The sequence below is a fragment of the Scleropages formosus genome, chromosome 8 (assembly GCF_900964775.1).
Source record: "Scleropages formosus chromosome 8, fSclFor1.1, whole genome shotgun sequence".
Taxonomy (NCBI): domain Eukaryota; kingdom Metazoa; phylum Chordata; class Actinopteri; order Osteoglossiformes; family Osteoglossidae; genus Scleropages; species Scleropages formosus.
Window position 1 is genome coordinate 22,898,649 of NC_041813.1, and position 10,279 is coordinate 22,908,927.

Sequence of the window (10,279 nt, forward strand, 5' to 3'; positions counted from 1 at the left end):
GTGCAGTGGTGCCCACAGAATCCACGCCTGTCAAACTGTATTAACTGTCCTAATTAATTCCAAGTATGATCGTCAAATATGGTTATGGAGTAGTGAGGGAACTACCTGAAGGCTACTTCACACATGCTGGCCACCCGGGCGGGGGCGTGACCTAAAGCGAAGCCACGCCCATAAGCAGCGGCCACGCCCTCTTTTCGCGCTCCGCAGCGGCGGGCCTTTAAACACGACGTTGGGGTCAACCGAGCTGACCATTGTCTCCACCAGAGGATCGGAGCGGAGCGGAGCGAAAGGAAGGGAAGGGAAGGGAAAGGAAAGGAAGGGGAAGGAAGGGAAGGGAAGGAGCGCCCGTATCCGTCATCGCTCATCGGGAAGGATGACTGCCTCCAGCGCGGACCAGTGCATCGAGCACCTGCTGAGCGCCGTGGAGAGCGAGCTGCAGAAGGGCAGCGAGAAGGGCGACGCCTCGGAGAGGGACATCAGGGTGGCCCTGGAGGACGGCGAGCTGTGGGCCAAGTTCAAGGAGCTCACCAACGAGATGATCGTGACCAAAACGGGCCGGTAAGTGGCGGCGAGCAGCGTCGGAGCGCGCGAGCGAGCGTATGAACCGCGAATCATCATCATCATGACATGATGATGTGCCACTCCACTCGCGACCTTTAAGAAGAGATGAAAAGCGCTGAAAATCATCTTGCTCGATGTTTCCATAATAAAGGAGCGCATGCGAAATTGAACTGCGTTACTACTGCTACGGGTGTACTGTTACAGAGCGGAGTTGAAACTTTCATTTGCGGCGCTGCGCTGCGCTGCCCGCTGTGCCACCGGCGGCGGGAAAAGACACGCGGGCTCCGAGCGCATGATTTTCGGAACTGACATTAATGCTGGTGTACCGGCTTTCTGTGTCCCTCCCTCCCACGTACACAGTACTTTGGGTAACTCACTCGTATTGAAACCGTTGATTATACAGTATATATCGGCGGCCGAGGCTACTTGGTGTTGATGGTCAACTTTACGCTGTTATTACACTTGTTAAAGCTGCTAAGTACTGAGCGGAGTGGGATTCGAAGCGGAATCCTTCCCACTAGCGACTAGGGCGGCTCCGAACCCCTCCGTCGCCGACTAGAAACTAGCCGTATTGTTAAGTAGGGCAAAAACACGGATCGAACAGTGCCGAAAACGCCAAGGAAAAACGCGAGCGCTGCTGCCACCACGTGCCGTGTGTCGTGTCGTGTCCTCAACAGGCGCATGTTCCCCGTGCTGCGGGTCGGCGTGTCGGGCCTCGACCCCAACGCCATGTACACCGTGCTGCTGGACTTCGTGGCGGCGGACGCGAACCGCTGGAAGTACGTGAACGGCGAGTGGGTGCCGGGGGGCAAACCGGAGCCGCAGAGCCCGAGCTGCGTGTACATCCACCCCGACTCGCCCAACTTCGGGGCGCACTGGATGAAGACGCCCGTGTCCTTCAGCAAAGTCAAACTGTCCAACAAGCTCAACGGAGGAGGACAGGTGAGACGAGGCTGCTCTTAGAGTCTTACCGCCGCCTTACGAGCGCGGTCACTTGGCCCTGCGCCTTCATTGTCATTCATATTCACATTATTATAGTAAAGAACGTCCACTTCCATCCACGCACACACTTTTTGAATGACTTTTTCTCCCACCCATGCTGTTATTGTCATTGCTTTATTTATCTGACCCACACAGCCACTTACCGTGATTCCCCAGCTTTTTATACGAGTTTGGGGTATTTTTACAGTGGTGCTCTTAAGTTCAGACACAGTTAACCCCAGTGGGTCTTAAATTACTTCCAGGATTTACAGTTTTTATGCATTTGAGAATCAAAGTAATATTTCGATGTATGTTATATAATTTAGTTTTATTAACCTGTCCCTTGCGGTGCTCTCTTTGGTTTTTAGTAGGCGTTTGACTGTAACTGAAGCCGGGTGTTTTTCCCCCAAATCCCACTCCTACTGTAATACCTTTCACTGACGCAACCTGACTTGATACAGTAAGAATAGCCAACTGAACAAATGGGTAAGGCCGTAAAAGTAACATTATTTGGTACCGAAGTCGCCTTGGACAAAGGTGTCACGTGAATAAAAACACACTGGGGATTTTACAGGCTACGCAATAATGGATTTGTGGACAATGTCTCGGCCCTCTGATGTCGACCTTGTGCCCCGTAGATCATGCTCAACTCCCTGCACAAATACGAGCCGCGGATACACATTGTCAAGGTGGGAGGCATTCAGAAGATGATCACCAGCCGGTCGTTTCCGGAGACCCAGTTCATTGCCGTGACAGCGTATCAGAATGAAGAGGTGAACTCTGTTATGGTGGTAATCGTTTGCTCTTAGAACAGTAAGAGACTAAGAGGAAGCGTTTGACACCGTCTCCTCACGTTTGAAATAATGCCTTTTTGCCCCCTCCCCTTAGATCACTGCGCTGAAGATCAAGCACAATCCATTCGCAAAGGCGTTCTTGGATGCAAAAGAAAGGTATTCGTAGTTTTCGCAGCTATAATTAGGGTTAGAAGGGTTCCGTAACCTGATAAAACTGTTACATATACGTTTGTAAATTTGGCAGATTCTTTTCTCTAAAGCAACGATCAACTCGGGAATAAACAGAAGTGCACCGCCCCTAACACAAAGAGGGCTTAAAATTCAAAATGCATTCAGCTACAAACCAGTTTTCTCCAGGGAAATATGCAATGGAGAAAGGCAGCAGCTATAGGTAACTGCTAGGATAATGCAACTGAGGAGATGAAAAAAAAAAGAACTCCCATAAAAAGATATTTACGATGCCGAATTCACTACTGCTGTAGGTGGCATTTTCATCTGGATCTGATCAGCTTCTCCATCGCGTTTTGTGTGAACAACCTTTGCGATTGTGTTTGTTTGACAGAAGTGACCACAAAGACGCAGCTGAACACGGTGGGGATGGTCAGCAGCCCGGATATGCGCAACGTAAGGTGTTCCACGACTCATGTGCCCCTCTTGGTCACTTACTTATTCCTGGTAATGTGTTATACAAAAAAAATTTCTTATTGTTTTTTTTTTTTAAACTTTTATTTGTTATTAGTCTGATTGTTCGTTCTTTGTTACACAACACAGAACACGAAAGCAGCGCGATGCACTACCATAGAGCGGTTATTATGAACGTGCTGCTTTTAGCTGCCCGAACAACTGTAGCACGAGCTGCCCGTGTAAATAACTGTCATTTCCACCCTGCAGTTGGCGGCTGGTTTCTGTCCGGCAACAACCCCATCTGTCCCAGCAGCAGCCCTGGCCAGTTCAGCGGGAGTCCTTTGCCCTCCGGCTCGTACTGCGATCGCTACCCCGGCCTGAGGGCCCACCGGGCCTCTCCGTACCCCAGTCACTACTCGCACCGCAGCGCCAACACGAGTAAAGACCGCTTCTATTTGTTCCCCCGTTCATCTCGACAATACTGAGATCACTGGAAAAAGCCAGAACCGGTCATTTCATTACTTTTAATTGGTTTGAAGGGGAAAACGGTTCACCTAGAATGTGCACTAGCACCTAGTGCGAATACTCAGATTAATTTCTGAAACCTTTTCATAGTCTTGCAACATTGCTGCCATCCACTACCAGTTGTACCTGTCAGCAGTACACAGATGACGTACAGGGCTGCGGGTGGTGTAGTGGTGAAGGAATTCAACATACCTGTATCCTGAAGGCTGCTGGGTCAAACCCCACTCTTTTGCATCTATAGTATCCTTGAGCATGGTATTTACTCCCAGGTGCTCCAGTAAAGTTTAGAAAAAAGAAAAAAAAGAAAAAAAATGGGGGGCTTAGGCTGTTTTCTGACGTCTTTCACAACTCCTTGTCCTTCCAGACAACTACATGGACAACAGCTCACCTGGTCTGGGGAGCCATGACGGCTGGCCAGCTCTGCAGGTCCCCAGCTCAGCCGGGATGGGTGCGCTCCCTCACAGTGCCGGCGCCGCATCCAACCCTAGGTGAGGTTTGCTTTGCTTAGAGCAGTGCCAACCAAGACGTTGGCCTCTGTGCTTGTAATGCAGGGACTTTACTTAGACAACTGTCGTGTAATTCTGCCTGTGCGGGAAAGGGTACTTTGTGGGTTTCACGACCCCACCTAGCCTCACGCTCGCAGGTAACACCAGTGCAGGGTCCCTCTCTTGTGTGTTCGCAGAAGGTCAGGCTTAGGGTCAGGATGGCCTTTTACTGCAGTGGGGCTTTGCATTAAGGCTCCTGTTCTGTTCTTTCAGCCAATATGCAGGCTTGTGGCCGGTGACCGGGACGTCCCTCAACCCCTCGGGCTCCCCCACGGGTGGGCTGACATCTCAGTTCCTGCGCAGCCCCTCGGTGTCCTACTCGGGCCTGGCTGCTTCCTCCCTGCCGGCATCCTCACCGTCGCCCATGTACGACGCCAGCCTGGCCGAGGTGGGCGGCGGCGATGCCCAGTTTGAGAATTCCATTGCCCGGCTTGCGGCCTCCTGGAGCACCCCCGTAGCGCAGAGCTATTGAACACATGGCGTCTCTTTCTGGCCCCTTGAACTCCTCCGCCTACAGCCCATAAGGCCTCGCTGCATGAACCCCTCCCCCCACCCAACACCCTCCCCCCTAAGGGAGCTCCACTACTCGTGGGTGTTAGAGACTGTCCCAACTGAGTGGGAGTTCCCAGAGACCTCAGTTTGCTAAACAAGATGCCGCTCGGGTCGGAGAAGAACCCGTTTGATGTACAGCGTGGGTGGATCCCTCCCGCCATGTATCCTGTCCATTCCGTAACTGTCCATTCCATAACGCCAAAGGGGCGACCAGCAAAAAAAAAAAAAAACAAAAGACAACTGCGGCCCTGACGTCCCAATCCAGCGGGTCCCGCCAGCGGGCACCAAGGACGAACCAAAAAGGAAGCGCCGAGAACGATCCCTGTGTGGCGGCCCGGTCTCCGGGCGCTGCCTGACCGTACCCGAAAACCTAATTTTCGTCATAATGATACGCGTACGCAGTTCTGCACCGTTCCTCCACAGGAAAACCAGTCACCGAACACGGACGGTCGAACAAGCGTCCGTACCTTTGTCAGACACAGAACCGATGACACGCTGGCGCCAGCCACGCCGCCAGTCGGTGTTGCGGTCGGTCCTCCTCAAAGCGTTTGGCTTCCCACGTGGGACCAGCATCCTCGGCGTCGCCATCGTTTTCCTAAATTGAAGAAGCTACCGCAGATGAAGCTGTCGATGTTATTGTATCTTCTCCGTTACGTTAAATGCAAAATTAACATTTTAGGCTAAAGAGAAACTTAACCGGCCTCCTCCTCCGCGTTTAGTATCTAAAGAGAAGCGACGAGGTGCCTCGTCTGCAAAGCGCGCTGTGGCTCCTCGGCGTTTTAGTGCTTTTAGCTATGGAGGAAGACTCATCTGTACATATTTTACTGTGTTTATATGTGCCTGTCTCCATGTAAGCTTTATTTATGTACTTCTGAAGTAAATTATTTTTCATTCAAACGAGGGCTGCCTTCACGTCTTTGTGCGAAGCACGTAACTGACAACCCATCGATGACTCAAGATCCCGGAAATCTAAACAAAAGTCCACCTCCGAGCAAATCCTGTCTGGCTCACGACATGTGAAATGTAGAACATTAAAACGGCTGTTGAATAAACTTTTCCTGCCAAAACATTTCTCACAACATGTATACTCTTCATCTCCAATCGACAAACATGATGTAGCAAAAACACGTTGTCCAAGGTTAAAGCTTCAAGCAGCAACTTAACCAAGATCTAATAATACTTAGAATTAGGAAAGAGGGACAATGTCATTTTGGCAATTAGTTCTGCTGAAGACGTATAGATTTCTTCCTAAAAATGGATGAACACGTGAGATAAACGACACTTAAATGCTGATTTCCAACGCTGTCTAGTGATCTGTGGCGTATCTGGCAAAACAACATTAATGATGTGACTATCAAACTACACATGAAGCACATGCGACTCAAACACGTGCAAAAAGGAAAAAAAAAAAATCCAAGCACCACGGAATAAAATGTTTATCCAATTACTGTGTATTCATAAAGAAACAAAATGAGTTTCTCACCTTTTACCACGTATCACAATGATGACTTTATGAATATATATGGCCCACATTCAGTACACAAAAAAAAAAAAGATGGGGTATTACATATAACTTTGACTAATGGAAGCATTTTCAAGGCTTCCAGGGCGAAGAAAATGACGATAAAAACAAAGTTGCTAAGAGAATCTTAACGCAAGGGCTTCATAATTAATATGAGAGCATAAGCAAGGGGAGAGGGCAAGGGCAGAAAACACATCCAGAGGTACCTGCCAGCGACACGAGTTTGTCAAATCTAGCACGGGAGTGTCAGACACTTCCTTTGCATTGAGAAATCTCCATCATAAAACCCTAAAAATAGTTAAACCATATGGTAGAGGAAGAGGAAAAATTATAGGTGAGAATTGTCTGTAACGGGACATTTCGTCAGTGCAATATTAATAAAAATAAAAGTTTACACTTGTCTAGGGCTCACCTTCTGCACTGCATGGCAGCAGTTGTGAAATAAAGGTTCTGACCCTTTTTCCCCTCATGTATTTAATTCATTACACAAAACAATCATTACTTAACCAACTCAAACTTCTTTCAAATTTCATTATTTGATTTAAATTACACTAAATCTTAGTGTATCTTGTGTGTCACATATATGTGTATCTGCTGACCTCTTCAAACAAGCACTCCTACCTCACACAAATCCAAAAACAAAAAAAAAAGAGTTTTCCCTCCGATTTCATGCATTTTTAACCGCTAAACATTTAAAGAAATTCAACGTACAGCAGTTTAAAAATGCCCAAGACACAGGTTTGATCACCTGGTACCCTCGATATCGTACACTTTACTACACTTTGATAAAGACACCTGTATCATAGAGCGACTATATCCACTTGAAGGATATTGGTTCGAATTCCTGTTTGTGCTGTAGTGCCCCTCATCAAGTTGCTCACCCCAAAGCGATAGAGTAAAAATTACCGAGCAATAAATCATTGTAAGGAATGTAACACTAAGCCGCTTTTGGAGAAAAGCAGGAGCTGAATAAATAAGTATAAATGTGCTACATAAACCCAGAGTTACTAATAAAACATATTTCATACTTGGGTGGCAGAAAAATTAATCTGTAACCAATACTCAGCATATCCCAGTGATCCCATGGGCATTCCAAGCAAAGCCTGCTTTGGGATGACTGACCACGGCGAGCCACGTGTCAAAGGAATGAATGAATGAATGAATGAGTGGAGGTGAGACTTTATTAATCCCAGAGGCAAATCCAGTAATGCCTGGGGTTTCACAAGGCTTCAGCTAATTTTTACCATACTTGGTACACCGATGAAGACAACCCCGCCGAAGCGGATCCGTCTCACTGGGAAAAAAGACGACTTCCGCGACGTGGGGGAATCTCAGAGCTGCGGGTCTACGGAGCGGAGCCGCAGTTTGAGCGGCCGCCTTAGAAAACAGACACGTGACAAATCCCTGGTTTTAGGTCTTGAATATTCACTTTGGTTAAGTCATGAATTATTCAGAAGATCCAGAGCAGCTACAGATGAGAAATATCCATTTGGAGGGAGGCAACATTCCGGAGGCTCAACGCTTCGGAAAGGAGCTGCGTACGCGAGGCCCGAAGTGCGTGTGCGGAGGCGCCCGAGACACACTCCGCTGCCGTCTTTGTGCGCGTTTGATTCGCCGCAGCTCACGCGTGCCGAGGGCCCCGGCGAAAGCGTAACGCACCCGCTCATCTTTGCCGAGGCCTTAAGTCAGGAAATAGGAACGGCAGGGGTGACTTTAAACCGAGGGCTCGTTTTACCACAGTAAATTCACCCGCGCATGCAGAGGCGGGGCTGAGCACACAGTGCGGACGACGGGCCCCTCCCGGCCCGCTGTCGCTATTTACCCTCTTTAATTAAGGCCGCGGAAGGCGCTTGGCCCGATCGGCACTTTAGATGCCCTTCAAATACGTTTTAGGGAAGCGCTGCCGTCACGTGCTCGGCGCGCGGTCGCCACTTCGAAGGGCTGGACGGGGAAACGGAACCCCGTCCGAGACACGGTTCAGCTGGAGGCACCGCTGACTGACGCGCACGGCTCCTACGACAAGCGTTCGCCCCCTCGCGCTCTTTCATACTTTCCAACACCGAGTGACGGCGGATGAGGCTTTTCCGACACGGACCGACAGAAAAACACTCAACGTGAAAACGTTTCCACAAGTCACTTTTGAATTAAGTACGAATATAGAACGTGGAATAACCGAGTACTCGCCCTTCCAAGCCGGTACTGAGCGGAGGGACCTTCGGAAACAATTATGGCTCCGAGCTAAATCTGCACGGGCACGAAATTCCAGCTTTGGTTCACGGGGCTGTCCCAGCCTCCTGTATGTCCTGCTCATTAATTCATACGCTCATATCGTGTTAAAGCCCTGCAAACAAAGCACTGCCTTCTGGCTCCGGAGCGACTTCATAAACCATCCAAACGGAGTCAACCAGGTTTCCCTCAAAGACTAGGGGAACCAAAGAGGGGGCCCGAGCTCCCTCGCTCCCCAGTGGTTGGCCCGCTAAACTGGAGAAAGTGCATTTGCAAAATGATTTCATAAATGTGACGGTGAACAGTAAGAAAGACAACCGAAAATGCTGATGACAGATGACCCGAGCGCCCCGTACCAGTAAACACCGCTGCAGCTGTGCCAATGATTTAGCCAGAAGGGATTTAGGTGTGTGTTGTCGTGGTCCTCGCTGACACCGGTCAGGTGGCATCCACGGCAGCTGTAGGGGCGCTGGGGCGGGGGATGGGGGGTGTTTGCCCAGCGCAGCCCTTTCGTCCCAGCCTCTGATCTCCGCGAGTCTTCATTAAGAGAGGAATTCTCGAACCCTGGTGAGACATTGCTTGGCACTGAGGGCATGTGCTGACCAGAGCCCCACCTCAGGCTGACCGCAGCACCGCAGTCTTCGCTTCCTGCTTGTTTACATTGATGAAGCGCAAACAAAACTGTTTGGCCAGTATCCACAACCCCGTGGCTTTTACTCATCCTGGGATATTTCCATCAATAAGGCTGCATGCTACAGCATGGTCTCACATTACTCATGCGAATCATGTACCCCTGACTGAAATCCATCACTAACAGAAAACCGGCATAATAGTGGAGCTACTCCATCATTCTTACCGATGAAATAACCACAACTGGCTACATCAAGGCCAAAATAGCACAAGACAAAACACAGAGGATCTGATGCGTTGATATGAGCTCCCTCCGTTCCTCCGAGCTGCTGAATCCCTATCGACATCCAAAACGCATCTTTCTCAGACCCGTTTCACTTCCGATTATCGGGCAGCTTCGAAAATATTCACCACGCCACCTCTCAGGATCATCTTTGTACTTCCTATCAGACTCCATTCTATACGTATCAACCGGTGTAACGTGTGCCTTCAAAAAAATGACACAAGACCAACTGTATTTTGACAATCATGACTGCATGTAAAACTCTGCACCTCTGAATGCACTTTTGGTTACTCAGTTGTATGACTTGTCTCTCTGCACTGGCTTCCCGTAGCTGCCCGGATCATGTTCGAGACTCTGGTTTACGGCCTACAAAAGCATAAAGGGAACAGCTCCCAAATATCTGCGAGACCCGATCATCCGCTACACTGAGCCCAACCAGACTGCCGTTCTCCTCCACCTTTGCCTTCTTGGCAGTCCCACGCTCAAGAAGTCCCAAATCAAAAGCACAAAGGTTTTGGTTCTGGCTCAGATGTGGTGGAATGATCTCACCCTCTCACTCGCAATTGCTCAATCTCTCTCTACGTTTAAGAAGGGTCTCAAAACTCACCTCTTCCAAACTCTTTCGCCCCAATCTCGTAAGTGCATGATAAACATGTTTTTGTTCAATACTGGAAAAGCCTTTATGTAGCTACTCTTGTGATGTATACCGGTTCACATGGCAGTACGCGACAAATTTACTGTATTGCACGTCTGCATCCAAATCTCTTCTGGTAATGTAATGCACTCTTTGGATTGTTGCGAGACGTACGTCACTTTGGAGAAAAGCGCCTGCGAAGTAAATAGACATGTTTTATCTTAAATAGAAAAAAACTGAACGGTAGTATTCCGAACTTGTGTTTGCAGCAACTTCTGAGATTTGATTGTAGCAGCAATGACTCCTGTCATGTTCACAACCGCCAGACATGGGGTCGTTGTGAGAGGGCAGATGCTTTGAAGTGGCCATGATTACACCGCTGTAGGTTATACTACTTTATTG

General features: G+C 49.0%; 1 protein-coding gene across 1 annotated transcript; it reads left to right on the top strand.

The window, feature by feature from the left end:
* Window positions 1–373: 373 nt before the first annotated feature.
* On the top strand, window positions 374–4,654 carry tbxta (T-box transcription factor Ta). Its single transcript, XM_018757090.1, has 8 exons — window positions 374–558; window positions 1,239–1,503; window positions 2,181–2,315; window positions 2,431–2,492; window positions 2,899–2,960; window positions 3,228–3,398; window positions 3,850–3,973; window positions 4,244–4,654. The coding sequence occupies exons 1-8, from the start codon at window positions 374–376 to the stop codon at window positions 4,500–4,502; spliced, it is 1,263 nt and encodes a 420-aa protein (XP_018612606.1). The 3' UTR covers window positions 4,503–4,654.
* The last annotated feature ends 5,625 nt before the right edge of the window (window positions 4,655–10,279 follow it).